A 25631-nucleotide genomic window follows, 5' to 3' on the forward strand; every position below is an offset into this window, starting at 1 on the left:
GGGTGGGAAGAGATTCATCTTCTCTAGAGGACCTAGAGAGATGAAGAGTTTTATGACTATTGCTGATTTTTATGATGCAGGTTTTATTGGACCAAGTTATACTTGGTGTAACAATAAAGATGGGTCCTCAAGGATTTGGGAGTGGCTTGATAGATGCTTGGTAAATTCAGCTACCTTGCATTTGGTTCCTGCTGGTAGAGCTAGGCATTTAGCTCGTGTGGCATCGGATCATTGTCCGATTATATATAGGATGGAAGCTTGGCAGTCTAATAAGGAGAAGTATTTTAGATTTAAGGATACTTGGAGATCATATCCAGCTGCAAGAGGTATAGTTTACAAATCTTGGTTGAAAAAGGACTTTGGGGATGAGGTAGACATTCTACATAGAAAGATTATAAGAACTTTGAAGGCCCTATTCTTTTGGAATAGGAATAAATGTATTGACATGTGCAAGCTTAAAGATGAGCTAAAAAAGGATATTATTGATTTACAAACCAAAGAGATGTCTGAAGGTGGTTTCTTGGTTGATGACATGTGTCTTCTTAGACATAAGGTTCATGAATTAAATGTTACCTTGAAGAGGATTGCAACGTGGTGGAACCAACGGGCCAAGACTAGGTGGATGGAGGAGGGAGATGTGAATTTAGTTTTCTTTCATAATTTTGCTTCTGCTAAGATGAGTGCAAATCTGATTAAGCATATCAGGAGTGCTGACAATCGGATTGTGGATGAGGAAGAGCAGATTGAGCAGATTTTTTTGAATTTTTTTTAAGACAAGTGGAAACAAAGGAGATGTATTCTGATGGACTGGCCGGAGATTGAAGCTTCTCAGAGGATCAGTGATTTGGATAGGCAGATGTTGAACATAGAATTTATTATGGAGGAATGCAGGGTGGCTGTTTTCCAGCAGGGGAACAACAAATCTCCAGGGTCTAACGGTGTTGCATCTTCTTTCTTTAAGAGTTATTGGGATATTGTTGGAGAGACAACATGGCTTGCAATTAAGAAGTTTTTTAGCACTGGAATTATGCACAAAAATTGGAAGGACACATTGATTGTGTTGATCCCCAAGGTTAATAATCCAATTATTCCTTCAAACTTTCGTCCCATTAGCCTTTGTCAAACTACCTACAAGATTGTTGCATCTATGCTAGTGAATAGATTAAAGAATCTCATGTGCAAGATGATTTCAGAGGAACAACTTGCTTTCATTCAAGGGAGAACGATGTCAGATCATTGCATTCTTGCCCAAGAAATCTTCCATAAGTTTAAAACATCAAGGAATAAGAGAGGATTAATGGCAGCTAAGCTTGATATGGAGCAGGCCTATGATAGCATGGGATGGAGTACTTTGCAGCAAATTCTTATGTGGTATGGATTTCCTTCAGTTTTTTCTAGTTTTGTGATGGAATGTGTGTTGAATGTGAGGTTTTCTATTATCATGAATGGGAAGAAGCTTAGATGGATTGATGCCTGCAGTGGATTTCATCAAGGGTGCCCTTTATGACCTTATTTGTTCATTATGTGTGCTCAACTCCTTTCTAATGCTATCTTATAGAGGGGTCATAGTTTGGGTATTAAAGTGGCTTCCAAGGGACCTCGAATAACTCATTTACTCTATGCAGATGACGTTCTCATCTTCTCTCAAGCAACATGAGGGATTGCTTGGCAAATGATGAGAATCATTGATGAATTTTGTAAGTGGACAGGTTTGAAGGTGAATGCTAACAAGTCTCAAATTTTATTTGGTAAAGCTGTTGGTATAACCTGCAGGAAGAAACTTACCAGAATTCTCGATTTTAAATCTGTTAATGAGTGGAAATATTTGGGTATTAAAATGTCTATTAATAGATTAAAGGCGGCAGATTTTCAAGACATTTTGGTTCAGGTTATGGAGAAACTAAATGTGTGGGGGAGAAGAAATATTTCTTTGGGAGGCAGAATCATGCTGTTAAAATTTTCACTATTAAACTTACCAAATTTTTCATCACACATTCGATGGTTCCTAAAAAAATTCTGCAGGAGATTGAGAAGTTATGTAGGAATTTTGTTTGGCACAAATCTAATAGTGAAAGAGGATTACACTTTGTTGCTTGGGATGAATTATGTAAGCCAAGACGTGCTGGTGGTCTTGGTTTACAATCTTGTATCATTAAGAGTGGTACAATGAAAGCTAGAATTGCTTTGAATTATATTCAAAATCCTTATTCCCTCCTACACCGATCTCTCAAAGCTAGATATTCTGATAACATTTTTGAGGGAAATTGTAAACATAATTCTTCTGTTGCTTGGAAAATTATGATTGAGGGAGGTAAGTATCTTAAGGAAGTGGTTAAATGTAAGGTATGCAATGGCAAGGATATAGATGTTCTAGGTGACATATGGGTTCTAGACAGAAGCTTCAACTCGTGACCTACTTATATCAACTGTGTGGATTTAGAAGGTTTGAAAGTTTGGCAGGTTCTAAATGATGATGGAAACTGGGATGAGATAAAGTTGAGATTTTTTTTTCACGAGGACTTGACTTGGCTAATCAAGCAAGTAAAAGTGGTCAAGGAAGGTGGAAGGGATATGCTAGAACCTATTAAGAAGCTGACGGGTTGCTCTATTTCAGCTTTAGCCTTTGAAGCTGTGATGAACAAGAGACACAATGATATTGATGATGGTTTTATAAATTGGCTCAAGAAGCTTAAACTTAATGTTAAGGTAGAATTATTCTGGTGGAGGCTTAGTAAGTTTGCAATTCCAACCAATTCTTTCCTTAAATATAGAAGATTGGCTACTAGTGATTTTTGTGTTAGAGGCTGCGGTATGACTGAGAATTATGAACACATTGTGGTTCAATGCAAGCATATTACTTATATTATTACTAAAATCAGAGAGTGGGGATTTGCTATCAGTCTTTTTCAATCACTTGATGAATGTTTGGTGGAACTTAGACGGCAATCTAGTTGTAATCCTGGAATGGTTAGACTGTATTGTACAACGGTTTTCTGGAATTGGAAAAACCGTAACATGGTCAAGCATGGGAAACCTGCTATTTCTGCTTCGATGGCTGCTGCAAATGTGATTTCTTTAGCTTCATCTAACCTTCATCCTTTACTATATAGCTGGGGTGCTAACCTCTCTTGGGAGTATTTGAATTCTTGGCACCCTCCACCGCTAGATTGGATCAAGGTTAATGTTGATTCTTTGTTGCTGTCTAACTACCGGGCTAGTATAGGAGGCATCTTCAGTGATAATAAAGGTAGAATGCTCTTAGCTTTTGGAAGGAATTCATTGCATTGGGACAGTGGTCAATTGGAATTGGAATCTGTTTTTGCTTTTCGGGATTTCATTCAAGTTTGGATGCTTGAATATATTGGCATCATCATTGAAAGTGACAACCTCAATGTGATTAATTACATTCAACAATCTATGAAGAAGACCAATTGGCAGACGGAGAAGATCTTGGGGAATAAGCTTTACTTTCTTAATGATTTCAATAAAGTTGTTTTTCATCATGTAAGTAGGAATTGTAACAAAGTAAGCTGATTTTTGTGCTACTTTGGCATTAGATGGAAACTTTTTGCTTGATTGCTCTTCTTTTGGTAGTATTCCATCTAACTTGATTAATTTGATCAAGAAGGATGGCTACCCTTTTATCAATTTGTAAGTAGTTCTCTTTGTTTATTTTAATGCAAATTTGCAATTTTCAAAAAAAAAAAAAAAGAACTCAAGATATTTTACCCTTAAGGAATGAATCTGTCTACATACACTTATTATTCCTAAATAAAAGCAACTTCTCTACTCCAAAATAAAAATTATCTACAGTAATACACAATACTATTTGGAAATCTTGTATTAGAAAATGCAAATTAATTGTAATTATACTTTCTTTGAAAAAATTCAAACGTAAAATTTTAGATTTCAATTTTGTAGTCAAACTCATCATTATGAATGATATATCATCTCGGGTGGTGAAAATATCATTTTCTAATGGGTTCAAACTACGAAACTAAAAACTTCATCCCAACTACTATAATCAAACTTATGAGAGAATTACATATAAATATGAAGAATCAAAATGATATTCAATCATATGTTTGACTATGCTAGTTAGAATGCTCTATCTTCAATTATTATTGTCAGATATCGTAGTGAACTACATGTAACCCCAAAGGGTAAAAATGATGTTAGAATACGTATTTAACTATAATAATATAGATTCTATCATTAATTTCTTATTCAACCATCTTGATGGTAAATGATATGTTTTCCTAAAGAGAGATAATATTATTTATTATCAATCATTTGAATATGACGATATTTATCATCCATTATTTTGAATTTTTTAAAGAGAATAATTTCCCCCCATTCTATTTAAGAGCATAATAAAGTAAGGGTTTGATTTATCCTAAGTCTTGAATCTCTTATAAAGGAAAGCCTTCATAATTAATTACATTATAGGAAGTTTAAGCTTCCTATGAATACTCTCAATTAAAATAATGATATAAATTTTATTTGAGTTTTTTCAAAGAGTGATAAGAAAGGAAGGATGTTGAAATTTTATTTGGGATTTAGTCAATTTTGAACACTTATTTTGGAGGTCAAAGGATAAAAAGTATGAGGATTTTTTGGATTATGAATAATTGAGAAACCCTCCAATCTATCATATGTTAGGCTTAAAATTTTGGCTGAGTAAAAGCTCTAGTTTAAGTTGGCATTTTTTTTAAGAAGGTTGTGATCAAATTTTTGATATTGGAGACTTATGCTTTTGGGTCAACCCTAGCTCCTAAATCTAATTTGGGCACTAAAAATAGTGACCTAAACCTAACTAATGAAAAGAAAATTCGGGCTTACATTGGCCTTGATTTGATTGCCATGTAAGGTTTGTTCTTTAAGTTTTTGAGAAATTGGGGCTGGCATCTAAAGAAGGTCATAAGTGGTCCCTTTACTTATGTATATTGGGATTATATTCAATGCAATTAAATTTTATTAATTTTTAGTTTGTTCTAATGAATGTATGCTGATTGACTCTTGTAAGTAAAAATTATATGATGAACTTTAAAAATTAGGCTTATAAAATATATTTTTTCATTGAGATGTATAATATCCCTTAGATAAAGCTACACCCTAATTGGTTAAGTGGTATGCCACGACCCATAGGCGGAGAGGTGCCTAGCAAGGAGAAGAGTTAATTATGAATGCATAAAAAACCACCAGTATGCCCAGACTTAGTTATTAAGATTCGTTATCCTTATATATGTGACCCTGATATTTTTTATTTCATTACAAGAAAAAGAATTTTTTTGCCCTTAAAAGCCTAATCGCATTCCAAGCTAAAACAAATCTCAAAAGTAGGTAATAAACCTAGAAAGGAAAGAAATTCTTGTTCCAAAATAATTTAAATAAATCCCAAATCATACTATATCAAATGATATAAAAATCCATGTGGTTCCAATCCTACTTAATAACACAAGTTTTAAAACAGAATATTTTTTTATCTACAGTTCTTTCCTTTAGGCTCCCATGATCAACTAGGTCAGGATATCTAAATTAAAGAATGTCTCCCTAAAGGGATGTTTCTTTTCTCTTTGGATATCAAGTAATCCTAATTTGGCTCTCCAAATAGAAGGAAATCCTCCCCCAAGGGTGTTTCCATCCTTTTTTAATTCTAAATTGGATATTATTATCCCATTTTAAATTAACTTTTATAACTCTTTGAAATTTAAATTTACATGTGAAACCCAAGATCTTTTTATCATAACAATATAGAGAGTCTTCAACTTCTGCATTTAGTAACCTGAAAAATTTACAACTTACAACGTATCCTGAGTAGTTTATATATGGAGTCATAAAAAATCCTAAGCATTTATTTAATGAATTGATCACATTTGAGTAAACATATTCACTTGGCCATATTTTTCTTTTTTAATTTTTAGGGGACTAGGCATTTAAAGCACATACAAAAAATTCTATTAGTCAAATTTCATTTAGCCCTACATAAGCATGGCTACCTGCATAAGACTTCATTAGCATCTAGATTATTCCTAACTAAGAAAATCTAGTGCCCATCACCAATAACATCACATACAGCACAGGAAAAGAAAACATCACATTACATGTATCACAGATCAAACCAAATCACAACATCTATCATGCCCATAAAATAAGATAAAATTCGTATCACAAAAGAAAGGAAAATATGTATAAAAGGATAGTGTCCTTACCTAAAATAAGGATTGATTGTCCTAACAAACCATCTTCAGTGTGTGCGTCAGGCTGTGTGGTCTGGATGTATCCTAAATGGGTTATTACTTACAATTTTCTAATATTTTCCTTTAATTTATAATAGGTCAAAGAGAATTTAATTTGAGTTTAATTTTAATATTTTGATGTTCATTTTAGAATGAATTTTAAATGTTGAAGTTGATTAATTACTAGTTCCCTAAGGACCTAAATTTTAATTAGGTGTTTTAGTCCTTAAGTCTCAAAATTTAATAAACATATACTCTATAAAATAGAATATGCATAAGGTACAGATGTTTCCATTAATTTTTTATTTATTAATTAATTAGGTTGAACAATAGTTATCTTTTTTTACACCTGGGTCGTAAGGTTTATTTCACCCTCCATGGGTTTAATTTTATAGCCTCGTAGGACAGGGTTACCCAGCAGTTTCCTTTGGGTTTAAGTTTGAATTAGTTTTTGAGTACATTATTTAGGTTTGTGATTATCTTGTTAAGGACTTATTAAGCTTACGATTTTTGGCTTGCACTCCATCAAATCCATTTATGGCATTATCACAACGAGCATGAGAACCTAGAGCCTTCTTAAGACACTTAGCCTCGCAGTTTGAGGTAGTCCATCTTAAAAACATAATTGATGGAATATTGGTAATAAATTTTAATGTTATCACCTGATTTAATTTATTGGATTGGTGGTTTATTGAAAAATTAATTAATTATTAATTTTTGGAATTTAATTAAATATTTTAATGCATTAAATATAGGTTTCATTTCTTAACTTTTTAATTAATATTAAGTTTTAGAGTTTTCAGTTTTTAAAAAATATTAAATCCTAGGATGATTAAAATACCACTTAGTTATGAATTTATGAATTTTTTGCATTTAATCAAGTTATTTAATTGCATAAATAGAGTGATTTTCTTACTTTATACCAAACTAATTCCAAATCACTTGAAGTCTTTTCCACAAGTTAGGAATCACTTATGGGGATCATTTGAAGTGTTTAAAATTTATTTGGTATTTTTTATTATATTCAATTATTTATTTAATTAATTATTGAATTTTACTTATTTTTTAATTATGATTATCTTAAAAGCTAGTCATAGGGCTTTTATTTTTCTTAGATAGGATACTTAGTTATGAATATTTTGGGCCACTTAACCACATCAGCAAAGCAATTTAACCATCAGATCAAGCCATGTGGGAACGAATGTTTCTGATGAAGCCATAACACCCAATATAGAAGCTACACAGTGCACATTCAAGCCCTAGGGCTGTCGTGTGCTATTTGTTAAACTGGGCCATCTGATCGGCTGATTGGATGGCTGAGATTGATCCAATTTATGTAGTTCAAAATGAACTAAACATTTAATCCTTATAAATTTTAATCCAACCGTCAAAATTTGATAAAATTTAAAATAAATAATATTTCAATGCTTGGAGTTTGGAGGCCCTATGCATTGAGATCTATGAGTAAATGAAACTTGAACTTTAAACTTCAACGTATAATATATCGCTAACTTATGGATGGATTTCTTCTATTTTGGGCTTGTTTTACTCCTAGAGAAGTCCTCTTAAACTTTGTAAAAGCCCTTGAATTGGGTTACACTTGATGGAGATATATCTTCATATTTCTTGCTTTTCTCTTTATTTATGTCTCTCTCTTTTCAAATGGTGGTTTTGGAAGTTACAAGGAGCTAGGGAAGGGCTTGGGAAAGGTGGAGAGAGCTCTGGAGAAGGAAGAGGAGAAAATTTTGGGGCTAGAGGAAGCTTAGAGGATGAGAATACTAGGAAAATGAATATTTCCCATGCTTTTTCCCATTTTAATTCCTAGGATTTGCTTGGATGGTTGGGATTGATTAGAATGGATGCTTAGATGATTTACACCTGTTCAAGGTGGTTAGAGGCTAGAGAAATGGCAGCATGTATGTATGTGGATTAGGTGAGCTCTTATGAGAAGATGGAACCACATTTTACCCATTTTGGCTAAACCATGGCTTGGGTTTGACTTAGGAGAAATTTAGAAAGGGTTTAGGGTTTATTTGTGTGGTTTTTTGTTGGCTAATTTGAAGGGAAATGAAGTGCTTGGAAATGCTTGACAAATTAACCATGTCTGGAAGGTCTTTTTGACTTGTTAACCTGTCAACCAACCAATATTGACTGGGATAGGTCTTGGAAAGGTCATGCATGTTGTAGGAATAAAATCCAAGGGATTTAAGGCCAAGGGTTGGGTGTTTTCATGAAAGGTTGATTACATGCATGATTTTGACCATTTCAAATAGATTGAATAAGTCAAACTAATGGGGGTTTGACTCATGAAGATGTTGGGTATGTTTAGAATATTCAACAAAATGGTTTTGAGGGTTAATTTGGTTTGGTGAGGCTTGGATCATTGAATTTGGATTTGGTCAAGTGTATGGTTGGTTTGACCAACCATGGTTGACTTGGTCAACCAGGTTAGACCATGGGTTTAGCTTAGGTCCAACAAGTTCTAAATGATATTTTTGACCCAATGAAGGTGAACCCATGTAATGGTGAGATCTCCTTACATGAAATACATTCTTGGACTCTTACGGGGCATTTTAGTCAACCATGATTTACATGCTTAACTAGGTCAAACCATAAGTTTGGTCTAGATTCAATACACTACAAATGATATTTTAATACATTGGTGGAGGTTTCATGACTTATTTTTATTGGGGCATGTTAAAGTTTATGAGAAGTTTTGATTTTTTAGAAGATTTTAGGGTTTAGTGGTCCCATGGTCAATCAAGGTCCACCAAAAGTTTAGTTTTATCTTAAATATTCCATGAGAGCAATCATGGAAATATTTAACAGTTTTGGGAAGATTTCTAAGGTCAAATTTCACAAGGTGCATGTTCTAGTGGCATGAGCTATAAATATTTAAAGATTTTGTGGTTTAGTTTTGGCCGTTAGAGGGCTTAAATTGTCCTAAAATTTAGAGAATTGACCATAGAGATATGACTAGTCAATCATAATTGACCAATCATGAATTGGAGATGAAAAATTACTCAAAAAGGGTTATGGGATAAGGGATAACGGGTTTTAAGGAAATTGAAAAATTATGCAGAAAGGGTTATGGGATAAGGGATTTTGGCCTTAACTTTGCTTTTGGAGTTTTGAATTTGTTTTTTTTTTTAAGAATTGTTTTTCTCTAATTAACCCCATATAAGAATGAGTCCATCAAGTATAATTAAAGGCACCTGCCTAAACATAACCTTCATTTAAAAATGAAAGGGAAACTCATAATGCCAACTTTGAACTCTTGGTGCTTGCTATGAAAAACTCCTTATAGAGCCATCTCTAGGTGAAAGTCCTAATCCAGTTGCTTGACCTACTGCAACCAACATAATCACTTGAGCGGTGAGGGATTATTCGATGCCTCTCTAGGACCAAGTTGAAAGAAAATATTATATTAGTCCTTAAGTCGCACCAAGCCCTTCATGTACTTAAAATTTGTGTGAGCCCCATAACCCCAAATGTGAAGCTAAGTTATCTTCTGAGCAAGATCCTCTATTCTCCCTTCACTAAGTGATTTGTGATAGACCACTTCTTCAAAAAAAAAAAAGAAGAAGAGAGAATAACACCACTAATCGAGTTCACCTTTCATTCTAAACTTACCAAACTTTAACCTCTCAATCATGGAAACAACCGAGTTCACCTTTCATTCCAAACTCATCAAATTTTAATCTATCAAACATTATAACAGCCAAGTTCACCTTTTGATTTTAACTAATCAGATTTTATTCTCTCAACCATGGTAACAACTAAGTTCACCTTTCATTTCAAACTCGCTTGATTTTAATCTCTAAACTATTGTAACAATTGAGTTTTCCTTTCATTCCAAACTCGCTAAATTTTAATCTTTCAACTATGGTAACAATTGAGTTTGCCTTTCACTCTGAGATTTGATAAATTTTAATCTTTTGACTACTAAAATAATTAAGTTTGCATGTACTTTTAAACTCATAAAATTCTAGTTCTTAATTTTTTGACTATCAAACCAACCTCTCATATGAGACTTATTGAACCTTACCATTTAAATTTTGTAATAACCAGATGATCTCCAGAGTAGCATGGGATCATCCAATCCTCCCACCAGGATCAAGTTAAAAGAAAAGATTAGACTACTCGCTAAGGCGTGCAGTGGCCCCTCGAAACATAAAACCCGTGTGAGCGCTAGATCCCCCAACTTGAAGAAAAGTCATCTTTCGAACATAAACCTCTCTTTAACCTCCACAAAGTCGATAAGGAAAGTTATAGTTTGGGTTGTGGAGATAATTAGAAATTCACTTGGCAAACCATTAGGCACAAAATCTTCTATATCTTTTTTATGATATTCATCCTATACTCAGGGAACGGCGGAGTAGGAAGAATATGAAATAAGTATATTCATATATATATACTTATTTCTTTTATAGGAAAAAAATTCTCCCTAAATAAGGGTTGCAATGAATAAAACTTTCATAAACTCACCCATTTAAATAATGGCCAAAAATATAAAATGTAAAAAAAAAAAAAAAAAAATAGAGCCTCATGACAAACTCACCATCATAGGGACAAGCACAATCATCTGAGTAGTGAGGGATTATCCAATCACCCTTTGGGTCTGAGATGAAAGAAAATATTAGACTACTCTATGAGGCAAGATGAGGCCTCCAAGAACTCAAGACCTTTGTTAGCACAAGAGCGACAAGTACATAGCAAAGTCATCCTTCTAGCAAGATCCATCCACCGAATTTCTCTCGAGCCTATAGATAAATAATAGCTTATCAAATTCTCTCTCACTTATGGAATGAAAAATTGCATCATAAAATAGCTAGTGAATGCAAAAAAATATGAATATTTTACAAATGATACTCTCGAATAATGTCCAAAGGTATTATATTTGATCTCTATTTGCATGTCTCACATTACAGATAGTTACTTGAGATTGATTTACATGTCTCATATTATAAACATTTTCATGAACTAGTATGCAGAATCTAATTGGTTTTCCAGTTCACTCATTTTGCTCAATCTTGAAAGAACTTGCCCCAAGTAAGCTACCATGACAAGTATAATGAAGGGAGAGATATCCACCATCATTTAACTATATTTATTGAAGGCTTTCTCAATGTTAGCATCTACACTAGAAAATCATAGTTTAAATGCTTTCCTCGAAAGCAGCAAAACTCTCTTGGATGAATTATGCAAGATAGCTCTTGCCTTACTCACCCAAGGAGGAAATCCATCCCTCTTTAGCTTCCTAAAAATAGAACTAGCCAGGTTGGAACACCCACCAAAGCCATCAATTCTAATCATCAAGACAAAACAAACAAAAATAAAAAGGTGGAACTAGTGCGACAACTCGTTACATCCACACATGATCCAAGTTTTCTCTTTCCTTTCTTAAGAAGATAAAGGGTTTAGTTTTTCCCTATGTAAATAAACCATTCACAATTAAGAATTATTATTGAAAAGGGAGACACATTTTATTTCTCTTCTTCTTTGCATCCAAGGTTGTAGGAAGAAAAATCACCAACCGATGGTAACTTGCCATCATGCCAGCCATCAAAAAAATAAGCTCGCCCTTCAACGACTAAGAGCATTCTCTCTACCAAAAACATCAGGATGTCCATCTGGATGCTATATAAACACTAGTTTCTTTTGATGGGAGAAACAACATGAAGCATCATAGATGGCGGTCATAAATGGGAATAGTAATCAATTGAATTCAGGATATCTTGAAATAAATGCGCCACGCATTGCCCAAGGTAATCTCTAATACTTCAAAAATAATCAATTATTTTATATACAAATGCCACTATACCTAAGATCTCGTTCACATAGGTTATTGCAATTCATGGATAAATGCCTCAACCACTAGTTGGATCTAAAATTATAAACCTTAATCACATACATCATTCCACAATCCACACTCACCACACAATTGAGGATGTTGGATCTAAAATTATCCATAGATAACACAGGCCTTACTAGAAAGTGACTATTGAGTAAGACTTGCAAAAATGGCAAGGTTTGGGTGAGTATGAAGACCTAGAGAAGAGCTATAAAATAAGTAAGTAAATCTCACAGCAATTAAGCATCAATACAAAAGATCCAAAATAAATCCCCTCAAACTTTATAAATCTTAGAGGGATATAATGAAGGATACACTTATAATATATATATATATATATATATATATTATATGGCATGGAAAGTGGTTGGCGAACATAAAACAACATAGGAAAAAAGTTGGTACATTGTTTTTTTTATTTTCATTTCTAGTACAACCAATCTACACAACATCCACCCTTGAAATCACTTGAAAATGAAAAAGAGATGCGTCAACATGGAGAATTTCATAAAATATCATGGGATGCACCAAAGTGATTTTTGTAAGTAGGAATCACCAAACTCCCTCTTCTTAGTTGGCCAAGAACCAAGCAACAAGAAATGGATTTCTCCAACTCAAAATCATTGATAAAATGTCTATAAAATTCCTTTCATAGAGAAAATGACCCATATATAGTTTTACAATCAGTTTGCAATGGAATTCAAACTTAAATTAAAAAAGGAAATAGATAAATGTGACCATCCTTTCCAAATAACTGCCAAAACTATGCTACTATGGCTGGCCACAGTAATCCATTTAATTAATTATGTGTATTTCTATTCCCTCAAAACTTTTAAACACCAAAAAAAGAAATAAAAAATATATATGTCTAATGAAATACAATTGCACAATGCAACATTACATATAAATTAAAAAACTTTTTTATTTGCAACTTCACTTTGCTTCTTATTTGGTCATCCTTGCTCCATTAAAGCTCTCCTAGTTTTTTCATCTTGTAAATGGACTTCCAAGTTCCTAATTAGCCCCAGTGCTTCACCATTTCTCTTTGACCTCATAGAATTCTTCTTTAAAGAGATTAACTATAGATAGTCTTTAACTTTCTCATGTGCAAATTCCTATGGCACCTCCATAGTCAATAATGTGCACTCCCTTGGTGGATTATTCTTCCACTAACTAAGATATATGGGTAGTAAATCTATTTAATGACACCTCATCAATTATAATGATAAGCTCCACCTTAAAGAATATAGGCTTGATAAGATTCTTTCCAACTAAGCATCTTAATAGGTTTCTTAAACTTCTACTAACCACCTTAGTCTACCTAAAGAATGGCCATCTTGGAGAATCTATATGATGGTGGAAAGAAAAGGAGGATTTTAATTTAATACCCAATAAGTTTCAAAGATTTTTTTCTTTTTATAGTAAGATATGAATTTAACATCTCTATTAGAAACTATGGTGGTTAAAAGTGGGATATGTTGGAGAATTTGTCAACAACAAGAATGATGTTATCATATTCTCTTGGTGTCCTAGGTAGGCATAACATAAAGTCCATATATATGTCCTCATAAGGTTTGCAATGAATAAGCTATGTTGTATATCATTCTTATTTTTGTTTTGTAGCCTTAGCTTGACAACAAATATAGAATTAGGTGACTATGATCATAATGTCTCTTTTAAGGATGGCTAATAGATATGGCATTCTAGCAGGTTTATAGTTTTAATTTTTTTTATAACGCCCTATTATATCTCCTGAATAAAGCTCTATGATAAAAAAGTCCTTCATGGATGTCCTAAGAAACATAACCTCTTGCCTCTATAAAGGCAACCATCTATGACCAAATAAGAGTTTTTAAAAGAAATAAGTTTAGATCCAAGTGTTGATACTTGTTAAATCTTGATTAGGTTGTTAAACCAAAGCTAATGACCCAAGGCTAACTAAGAGGGGGGTGAATTGGTAATTTAAAAATTATTTCTCTTGAATTTAAAAAATTATAAACCAGTTAATTATACGTAGCAATTTAATTAATGTTATTTGAAAATAAATTTTTCAACCACAGAATTAAAATTGCAGTAATTAAGCAGTAAAAATAAAAATGACACAAAGATTTATAGTGGTTAGATAAAACACGACCTACATCCACTCTATGAAGACTCCCTCTGCAGGTATTACACCATTACCACAAATGTCTCACCTTTTTCCCCCACAGCAAGATGGATAAGCCTTCACAAAACTCTCTTCCACCAATCCCTGGTGCGGCAGAGAACCATCGTCCTTTTACATCCTCCAAGTGTAGGCAGAGAACCTTCATCCTTTTACACCCTCCAAGTATAGGCAAAGTACCTTCAGTTGTTCACACCTCCAAGTATAGGTACAGAACCTTCGTCATTTTACACAGTCCAAGTGTAGGCAGAATACCTTCAACTGTTCCTACTCTCCAAGTATAGGCAGAGAACCTTTGGTTGTTCACCTTTTCCATGTGTCGACAGAGAACCAGATCTTCTCCAATATCTTATCATGAGCAATCTAGAAAGACAAGAGTAAGAGTGATAACAAACAATTACAAAGAGATCCTTACCTTTGAGTAACCCTATGAACCCTTCACACTCCACTTGCAAGAAATCTCTCTCAAACAATCTCTCACACTCTCTCTTTCAATTGCCCTTGAAAACTAATGAAGAAAACACTTAGAAGCTTTTTTACGTCAGTTTAAAATGGACCATTTTATACAAAAGACATGAAAAACCATCCAGAAAACTAAAATTTTCAATTTTGAGCATACACGATCATATTCGTACGTATGACCAGTTCAAATACTATTGCATACGAACATGTTGTGAATCGGTACGAACTCATTTCGTACACGATCATCACCCGGTATGAACCAAGTTTGTCCAGTATGAACAGAAAAAATTTAAAGTTCGTTTGTACAAAACTTAAGGATGAAATGAACGAAAACAGACCTGAGACATTCATCCTAGTACAAAAATTAATTTTGTTCCATATGATCTTCATTCAAGGACAAAACAGAGATGTTTGTCCTGATACAAAAATAAATTTCATCTCGTATGATCTTCGTTTGAGGACAAAATAGAGACGTTCGTCCTGGTACGAAAGTAAACTCATCCCGTACCATCTTTGTTCGAGGACAAACCAGAGATGTTCGTCCCGGTACGAAAATAAATTTCGTCCCATACAATCTTCATTCGAGGATAAACCAGAGACGTTCTTCCCGGTATGAAAATAAATTTCATCCCGTATGATCTTCATTTGAGGACAAAACAAAGACATTCATCTCGGTATGAAAAAAAATTTATCTCCTATGAACCATACTTAAAAAAATATCTTTCTTTCTGTTCGTTCCACTGCTCATTGGGAAAATAACTGATCATATCATCCCGTACGAAGTCATATCGTACAGTACGAACAACTTAAAATTATGATTTAAAAAAATTCTCCCCCGGTGTGTGTGTGTGTGCTCAGTTACTCAATTACAATCACACTCTCTCAGACACAATAAAATGAAAAAAAAATAGACTTCAATCATAATAAACTCTAAACTGATCTTTGATTTAAAGTCTTCAACAATCCGGAGTATGACTTTTCTGAAATGTTAGTACACACAAGAGCAAAATAATTTTTCTAAAATATGTTAGGAAAAATAATAATCAAATCAATAATATTTGCAACTATCAAAAACATACAAGTTGCAAGAAGATCAAATATGCAAAACTAAGTAGCAACTATCTCAACAATCTCCCCTTTTTTGTTGATGGTAAAATAATTATTGAATGAATAAGCATGTGAATATAAGAGAATTTCTATTAAGAACAAATCAATTTTTTATTTTTAAGTTTAAAAATACACAAAGCGAAAACTCAAACTAAGAAACAAAAACAAAATACAAGACAAAATACTACGAATAAAACAAGGCAAAATATTACGAACAATGCAAGTAAATAATATTTCTCCCCTTTTTGATAACAACAAAAAGAGTAGAAGAAAAACAAAAAGAAATATAAGAAGTTATATGAAAAACCTTTGATAATTGATCTTGAAAGAGATTGAATTATAATTGCAATAACAAGATTAATATGCATTAGAGAAAAATAAAAATTCATAAAATTTAAATTAAAATATAATATAGACAAGATAAATATATCAAGGTCATGAAATATTCTAGACAATTAGATAAGAAAAATTATTGCAAATGTGACAAGATGAAGATTAATTTAAATCAATTTCCAATACAAAATATAAGTGTACATTATATTGCTTTTAAATTGAAGATTAAAAGATAGAGAAAAAACATTATCAATATACCTGTTTGGCAACATTGTGCATCTTTTTCAAATATTTGTAACACACTTTGTACATCTTTTTGTATTTGGGCTAATTTTGTGCCTCTTTTTAATTTGTGAACTATTGCGTACTCTTTTAATTTTTGTACACTTGTACATTTCTCCATTTTTTAATTAATCATTTCAAAATTGATAATCTAAAAACTTAAACTTCTCTAAGTACAAAGATAATTATATTGAAAAGAGAAATAAAAGAATAATAAGACATCAAAATTGCAATAATAGTTTAAAAATTATGTATGCCTAAAAGGAATATGAGATTAATAGCCTTTACTAAATCGAGTTATAAATTAACTTATATTTTTGAAAAATTAGATTTTCTAATAAAATTAAATTTTGTATTACTATTCATATTATAACATTTTTTTGGATCAATTAAGTCACGATTATCATATAGGCAAACTAATATTTCAAAACAGAGAACAAAAACAACTGAATTAAGCAAGAAATATTTTATTGATATAAAATTAATGTAAAAGTACATTGATACTCATATGATATCGATACAATGACAACAAAACATTAAAAATAAAAACAAAAGTAAAGAATAATCACAGAAAAACTACATAAGTCATCACATCACATCACTAAGAATTGGCAAGGTTTACACATAAGAAGTACATCTATATATCTGAGGGGCCCTAGTTTGGAGGAGGTGGCTATTTGAAGAAGAAACAATAGCTACACATCATAGCCATGTTGGTGTTCAGCGAGTCGAACTAACCTCGAATCCAACCCATGTCCCACTGCTACTAAGCATCTTGCTGATTTAGATGAGTCTGAATTTGATCAAAACACTAATCAAAATAACTCTCTAGCCTTTTAAAATGCTGGACCACCTCCTGAAAGTCAGGTCCACGAATAGTCGCAGGTGCAGGTGTAGGTGCTCCCCCTTATCCCTCAGAATCCTCACTTGTATCATCTCTCCCAAAAAGTGATCGAAATGAAGCATCGGTGAAGTCGATAGGTAATTCAAGTAGAGGATTGGGATGAACAAAATTGTATTTCTTCTCAAATATATAGGTCACTAGGTATCCTGAGGCAATGTTCTTCTTCCTCTTATGTGAGACATGTCCAATTTCAAAAAGCCCATGAATATAGTCAATAATGAGTTGGGCTTCATCTATAGGTTGACCTGTCATGATAAGATAAGTGACAGTGGACAGAAGATGAGTAATACTTATACGGACACAAGCTTTAGGAATTATAGAGATTCTAAGAATTTGCTGGATGATCTGTGCATTTTAGTTCAAAGTAGAGACCCTAGGTAAACGACATACTTGTTCAATCCCTCTAATGACTTTATTTATTTCAGTCCAGTCAAAATCAGAAGTAGAAGTCAAAGTATGAGCTCTAACACCATCAGTCCTTAAATGCAAAAAGTTCCCCAAATCTTTCTTAGTAATTTCTACCCACTTCTTCAGAACATAAGATCTAATCTTACTTTGATCAGTACTAAAAGACATATTGGCTGGAAAGTAGTGAAAAGTCTCATTGTTATAGGCGTGAATCTGGGTCAGAATAAAAGCAAATTGGGTGGCAGTGAAAAGGGGCATCACTTGAAAGTTAATATTTTCTTGAAGTAGGATTTTAGAGGGTGTAATCTTGGAAAAGACAAACTAATAGAAAGACTCCTTATTTGCTTTAGACAAAAACTCATCGTCTCCACTCCTAGAAGACGGACCCTTAGTAAGTCTACCCCTCTTGCTCGAACTGGCCATTGCTAAGACTTGAAGGATTTGAGAAGGCTATTGAAGTGAATGAAAATGAATTCAAAAGCCCTTCAATTTAAAGAATAATGACCATTCATACGTATGAAAAGGAATTCATACAGTACGATATATATAGTTCATATATGTGACATAAATTTTGTATGTATTAACGAATATGTTCAAAACAAAATGACTTTCTGTAATCACAGAAGTTACGAGACGTCCTTTCATACAGACTTTTTCACCATACAATCGTACATACGAGTAGGTGTTCATCCAGGATGATCATTTATTTGAGATCTTTTTAATGACGGTTATATTTGTCCCCAACATGGAATGACATATGTTTTTACACATGAACTATAGGTTCGTACATACGATCAATAATAATAACTGATTATTCTCGTATAATCATTTACGTGCATACATAAGAATGAATATATATCATACTGTATGATCTAGAAATTATACAGTACGATATGTATTGAAAAAACTAAACTATACACAATTAGTCCAAACTATCGATCGACATGCTATGGAATTCAAACAGTTAGAAAATAATTTTGTACAGTATGAATATAATACTTAGAAAAATTTTCAAAATCGATCAGAAATAGAAAATCTAATGTGAAAACATTTCAAATTCACCCAAAAATAGAAAAAAAACACAAATGAGCTTAAAATAATAAAATAGAAAAAACACATAAACACATATATTAAGGTTACATAAAATTTTTAATTAAGCATTCAAATCAATCACATCAAGCCTTGTTTTTAATATACTAAAAGTTTCAAAGGCTAGTAGTTTTGTAAAAATATATGCAAGTTAAATTTTAGTTGAAACATCGTTCAGTTCAATTTCTCCTTTGAATACATAATCCCTTATGAAATGATCCATTATATCTATATGTTTGGTTCTATAATATTGAATAGGATTTTTTTGAAATACAAATAGCACTAGTGTTATCACAATAAATTGGAATTATGGCTATTGTAAATCCTAAATCAATCAACTGTTGTTACAATCAAAGAACTTGTGCCACACAACTTAATAAGGCAATATATTCAACTTCAATAGTACATAGGGCTACATAATTCTATTTTTTATTGGATCAAGAAACTAACAAATTTTTAATAAATTGACATGTTTCATATGTATTTTTTCTATCAACCCTACAACCTGCAAAGTGTGAATCTGAATATCCAATTATTTTAAATGAAGAACAGAACTTAGGATATCAAATCTTTAAGTTCTGAGTTTCCAAGAGATATCTCAAAATCATTTTCACTACTATAAAATGTGATTCTTTTGGATCTGATTAAAAACTAGCACACAAATAAACACTAAATATAATATCAGGTCTTCTAGCAGTCAAATGTTGGTGGAATTTTGAAAAAACATATATTAAAAATATTAATTTTCTTTGGGAATTTTGAAATTAAAGTTAGATTCTAATTCTCAAATTGAATTGCCCCATTAGAAAAAGTATATCACCTCGAGAGGTAAAAAAATTTTATAATAATATTCAAATTTAGAATTATGAAATTCATCTTGAATATTGTGATCGGATGCTAAAGAGAATTTCATATGGCTCCAAAGGATGGGGTTCTACTGAATATTCAGCTACAATATTCAAGAAGTGTAATCGTTGATTTCACATCCAAAGCCTTATCAAAGAAAGGTATATCTCCCCAAAGGGAGATAACGCCATTCAATGATAATTCTTTTAATATGATAATAATGATCATCTTTTGATCTTTCCCAAAAGAATCCAATATGAATTTTGAAAAAAGAAATTTTGAAACTAGGTGAATGTGTAGTTCTAAATCTCCTACGAGCGCAAGTCCTCATAGTTAATTACATCATAGGGAGATAGAGTCCCCTACGAAAACTCTCAATTAAAATAGTGGCAAAATTTTGTTAGATTTTCTATGAGTGATATAAAAAAGAGGTGAATTTTGGAAGCTCAAAAGGGAATGGATCGAAGTTGATCAGTTATTAACAAAATCAAGGGAAGAGGAATAGGGGACACTTTGAGATTCCAGAACCATCCGGAAGTATCCCAACTTAATCTAAGTATTGGGCTTTATATTTTAGGATTGAAAGAAGATTTTAATTAGAGTTGAGCATTTTATTAAAAATTTGGTATTAGATTTCTAAAGTTTGGGGTCTTATAATCAAAGAACTTCCTCGGATCCTAAATCTAATTTTAGACACTGTACCACAATAGTCCGGACCTAATAAATACAGTGCAAGGTCTGGACTTACCCCAACCTGGATTGGGGAGCCAGCTAATCACCTAATCGATTTAAAATAGATGAGTCCAACCTTTATGAAAGAGTGGTAGGGACATTTTATTTAAGGTTTTGGAGAGCTTGGGCCGGCATCTAGAGATTTTTCTAACTGACCCCTTTAACTTATATTGGGCACAAAATGCTAAAGACTAATGCAATTAAAATTTTGACACTTTTAAATTGTTTCTAATGTAATGCATGCTAGTTAACAACCTCAAATTAAGTATGATTTAAAGTTAAAAATAGGCTTAGAAAATAATTTTTTAGAAGACTGGACTTCCCCAGATCCGACACCTTGTCCTCATAGGTCAGCCTATCCGGACTATATCGTAGGCGGGGAGAGAGTAGTGCAGAAATATGCATGTGACCCCAGGGTCGATCCTAGGCAAATTTCCTAAATTTATTATCTTTCTATGTTATTTTGACTCACTAAATTTTAAACTTTAAGATTATGAGTATAAAAAATTTCACACCCTTACGGGTCTCACGTATCCAGGCGAAAACAAAAAGCTGCACACCAATGCTAAAAAATTAGAAAAAGCAGAAAATTCTAGATGCAATCATTTTAACACATCAAATATAAATGAATTAATTAATAAATGTCTATAGGCAAAGTTGCCTTGCTTATTACAAACTAGAATTTACATAAAATAATGTGGTCGGGCACCACTGACAATAATGCATATTCTAAACCTAGTAGTGATGCAAGTGATTTTGAGTGGAATACTCTTTCTCTTCAATTCTTCAATCTTGTTCTCCTTTGGACTCCTTTCCTTCAGGCTCTTTAGATTCTTCGTAGTAGGCTACCCAAATGGATACGAGGGCACTTTCTTTGAGGGGAAGGCCACTCTTTCCTGTTTGGGTAGGAAAGAAGTGATCCAAATTTAGATCTCTAAATGGAAAAGGGCTACTCCCCTAAGGGGTATCCTTTTCTCTTTAGAGTCCAAGCTTTGGACCTATGTATCCTAATTTAAAACTCCACTTTCACAACACTTTACATTTGCACAACTTATATTTAATATGAAATAAAATTCTAGACTCTCCTACAGGGTTATCCTAAGTAGTTAATAAATCAAAATATATTCCAAAGCAGTTATACATGTGCAGAAAAGTAAATAAACACACTGGTCATGCTCTTTTTACTACTTTGGAGGTTTTAGCAGCTGAAGCACATGTGAAAGCATTTATAATAATTAATTTTTTTTATTTAGCCCCCTTTTTATCACCCTGCATGAGTGTGGCCACATGCAGAAAATTATGTGAACATCTAGATCACTCCTATCCTAAGGGAAATCTAGTCGCCAAACACATCAATCATCCACATAGTGCAGTAAAAAGTAAGCAGACACAGCAAGGCAATTTCATCCACAACATGCAGTAAAATCATAAAAAATATGGCACACAGTAGTAAAGTAAACACCGGCCTAACCTTGATCTAGAGTTGGTTGTCCTAGCAAATCATCTAAAGTATGTATAGAAGGTCGGTGGCTGGGGTAGATCCTAAGTTGGGTGATTAGTTAAAGTTGTCTAGTATTTGAGTTTGTTAAGGTTTAAAGGGAAATTTAGATTAAAGTTTAAATATTAAAATATTAAGACATTTAGTTAAATATATTTTAAGAGTTAAATGATTACTACTTTTGTTTCACACCGAGACCGTAAAGTTTATTTCACCTTCCTTGGGGCTAAGCTAATAGCCTCGTATGCTTGGGTTACTAGTAGTAATCGGGGTTGATTAAATTAATTTAACTTGGTTGTAATTAAGGAGTGGATTAGTATAAAAGAGTTGGTTATTAATTTTAAAGGATTTATTGAGAGTTTTATTAATCAAGTTAGAAAATTCTAGAGTTTTAAAGAATTAAAGGGTTTTAGGAAAATATCTAGATATATTAACTATGGGGTCAAAGTTTAATTTTTACAATTAGAGGAAAATTTGAAGGTTTCAGATTTTTAACAAATAATATACCTTATTATGAGTTGTTAGACAAGTAGCACATTCAATTTGGAGTTTTCTATGAAAAGTTATGATTTTTAGAAGTTTTGACCCGTTTTTAACCTAAGTTGACCAAAATGTTGACTTTTTGACTTTGACCAGAATTTGGGGATATCAAATTCTTGAAAAGTACTAGATTTTAATTAGAGTCATGAGCCACTGAGTTTGATTGATTTGGAATTTTGTATAGTTAGTGGTGAATTTTAGAAGTTTAGGTTTTATTGGAATTTTTCTTTATTATTACTAAGGGTCCTTTTTAGTGATTTAAGCCCAAATGGATCTTAAACTTCTTGAAATATATTCCAAAGATCAGAGATGATCTAAGAAAAGATCAACAAGTGTTTAAAGATTTTTTAAGAATTTTAATAATTTTTAATTAATTCAAATTAATAAAATATTAATTTTGATCAAAATTTAATTAAAATGGATTTTAAAGTAAAATTAAAGGGATTTAAATTTCTACTGATTAATGGATCAATTAGGGTCAGTTAAAGGAATTTTAAGGAATTTTAGGAATTAATCTTGATTTATTAGGATTTTGTTAAGACTAAAGGGTGATTCTAAGGGGGGGATATTATCGCTCCTAGTTGGTGGACCAAATGGGCACCAAACCTGATGAGATTTAAACCATGGGATGAACTAATCTCAGGTCTTAAATGCACCCAATATGGGCTTAATTGGAACTCACTAAGGTGGCTAACCAAGACACCTAAGATTATCTCTAAGTCACCTTAAGAAAATCCTAGGGAGCTATCCTAAGCATGGATTGGGGTGAAATCACTGGCTCTAAACTCCCTATACTACACATCACTAGCACACACAAGATCAAAACCTAATTCTCATTGGAAAGGTTATAATCCGATTTTGAATTTAAGGGTCAACCCATGACCCTTGAATCCAAATTTTGGAAATAATGCCCTTAAACATCTCAAACAGGAGAGATAAAATTTGGGCATGTCAGGGACATGCCCAAATCCATTCTACCAAAATTCCAGGTCCTGGGGAATTGAATTTAGGCAATAAATGCCATAATTGAAATAACACAAACTGAAATTAAACTTAACATAGATTCAATCAGGACTTAGAACCATAGGGCTTTTGTAGGTCTCCCTGATACCTTTCCAATGAGCCTAAGAACACCTAATTTGGTCAAGTGTGCAGGGAGAAATTAATTTTTGAAGATCCCTTGATTTTTTTTGTGAAATTAATCCAACCATTACCCAGACAGCCGGCACTTTACACGTGGCGCGCCATGATTGGGGAGGAAATCATTGGCGTTGACTGGGTAACGGTCAGATTAACCGTAACCATCAGATGGAAGATCGGACGGCTATGATTAATGGAGCTGTAGGACCGTGGGATATAATCCGCACTGTTGATTGAAATCAACGGTCTGGATTTCATTTTTAACCTCCCAAGCGAACCCGAGACCGTGAAGCTTCTCCGACATCATCCGAGTGATCCCGCCAGTAAAATTCGATGAAATTTCATAGAGAGGATCAGGGTTGATGGAACCTCCAATCCAACAGTGGAGATCCGCCGGGGTGAATGTTTCCTTCACACTTGACCATACTACCTAACTAGGGTGCTCAGGATGAAGAAATTATCAGAGAAAAGGTCTCAACGGATGAGCTTCTCTTTCAGGAAGCTTCAGAGGATGAAGGCAAACAGATCTCCTTCAGACTTCAAGACCGAAGGAGGGCCGGAGGTATGACTTCGAGTGTGGTGCTGAGAGCTTTCGCCGAAGATTTCTCGAACGGATCAACGGGATGGTCTGGGAAGCTAGGGAATGGCACAAGGAAGACGAAGGAGCTCTGGGGAAAGATTTTGAATGCTTGGAGTCGATTCATGGCCTCTAGGGAGCACTACCCTATTCAGCCACCTCCCATAAGTTTGGATGGCCGGGATTGACTGGGAGGGACTTCGGATGGGTGCCAGGAGGAAGGGGACATCGTTCCAGAGAGCTCGTAAGCCTCAAGCTGGTGAGCCACAGCCTTTGGAAGGCTTTGGGTCAGGATCGGCTGGGGGGGGACCACCAGATCTTTTTCTCCATTGGTCCCAATCGCCGCCAGCTGGGGTTTGGGTCGGGTTGACCTGGAAGAGAGGATGGGGACGTGTTGGGGTCGAGGGTGAGCTCAATTGGGCCTGGGGAGATCCAATTTGATCTGGTGGCTTGGTTTGACCCAAACTTGCTTGGTTCAGGATGAATTGGGCTTAACCAAGGTCAGGACAGACCCCGAGCTTGAAGTGGGAGATGGGTCTGGGTCTGGTCCACCCAATTCAAGTGGAAATTGGGCTCAATTTGACCTGGGTTCAAAGATGGCTCGGGTCCATATGATTTTGGCTACTTTAAGCTAGCCTAAAGTTTGACCCAAGTCAACCCAAGGCATGGGCTGGCTGTAGGAGGTGTATTGGACCTAGGGCCACCTAATGGAGGTGTTGATCAAGTTCAATTTGACTTAGGACAGGAATTGGCTCAATCCCAAGTGGTTTTGGCCACTTTGGGTTAGCCTAACTCTTGACCCAAGGTGACTCAAAGGCTGAGCTAATTAAGGGAGATATATTGGGTCATGGGAGACCCAATGCCACCATGGTTTGGATTCGGTTTGATTAAGGTTCAGAAATGGTCCAAAGGGGGCCTCTCTTTGGGCACTTTGGTCAAGCCAAAGGCAAACCCAAGTGAGCCCAAGGCTTAGGTCTCTAAGAGAGGTCTCTTGGGAGTCCAAGGAGCCACCCTTTGAGTTCAAATGGGATTGAAATGGTCTTGGTCCAAAGGTTTGGATGGAAGGAAGGGTGTATGGGTCATTTAGTCAAACTTGGTTGACTTGGTCAACCAAGATGACCTAAGACCAAGAATTATTTCCATTGAATTCAATTTAATCCCATGAACCTAATGAATGGGGTGTCAAAGTGTGGAGAGATCAATTGGGTCAAAATGGCCATTTTGATCCTTAAGAGGCCATAAGGTCAAAATGGGTTCACTTGGTCAACCAAGTTAACCCATGGATGGAATTAAGTCCAAGGGGTTCCAAAGTTCAACTGGAAACACTGGAGGAAGATTTCAAAGATTGATGATCAAATCAAATTAAGTCTACGCCAAAAAACAAAAAATCCCCTTGAAGGGCATTTTGGTCATTTTGGCTCTGAGTCAATTCTGGGTCGAATCAAATATGGAAAGA

At 33.9% G+C, this 25631-nt stretch overlaps 1 protein-coding gene across 1 annotated transcript; it reads left to right on the plus strand.

The window, feature by feature from the left end:
• Nucleotides 1–1672: 1672 nt before the first annotated feature.
• Nucleotides 1673–24363, plus strand: LOC110093242. Its single transcript, XM_020818068.1, has 4 exons — nt 1673–1888; nt 2023–2343; nt 2461–3504; nt 24037–24363. Exons 1-4 carry the CDS (start codon nt 1673–1675, stop codon nt 24361–24363), a joined length of 1908 nt encoding a protein of 635 aa, XP_020673727.1.
• Nucleotides 24364–25631: the final 1268 nt, after the last annotated feature.

Source organism: Dendrobium catenatum, unplaced genomic scaffold (assembly GCF_001605985.2).
Source record: "Dendrobium catenatum unplaced genomic scaffold, ASM160598v2 original_scaffold_4717, whole genome shotgun sequence".
NCBI classification, from domain to species: domain Eukaryota; kingdom Viridiplantae; phylum Streptophyta; class Magnoliopsida; order Asparagales; family Orchidaceae; genus Dendrobium; species Dendrobium catenatum.

Excerpts from the sequence above, each read along its gene's own strand:
- LOC110093242 (XM_020818068.1), top strand. The coding sequence starts at position 1,673 with ATGATGAGAATCATTGATGAATTTTGTAAGTGGACAGGTTTGAAGGTG. Across the intron at positions 2,344-2,460 it reads AGGAAGTGGTTAAATGTAAG|GTTCTAAATGATGATGGAAA; the intron begins GTATGCAATGGC and ends AAAGTTTGGCAG. Across the intron at positions 3,505-24,036 it reads ATAAAGTTGTTTTTCATCAT|GGTGCTCAGGATGAAGAAAT; the intron begins GTAAGTAGGAAT and ends CTACCTAACTAG.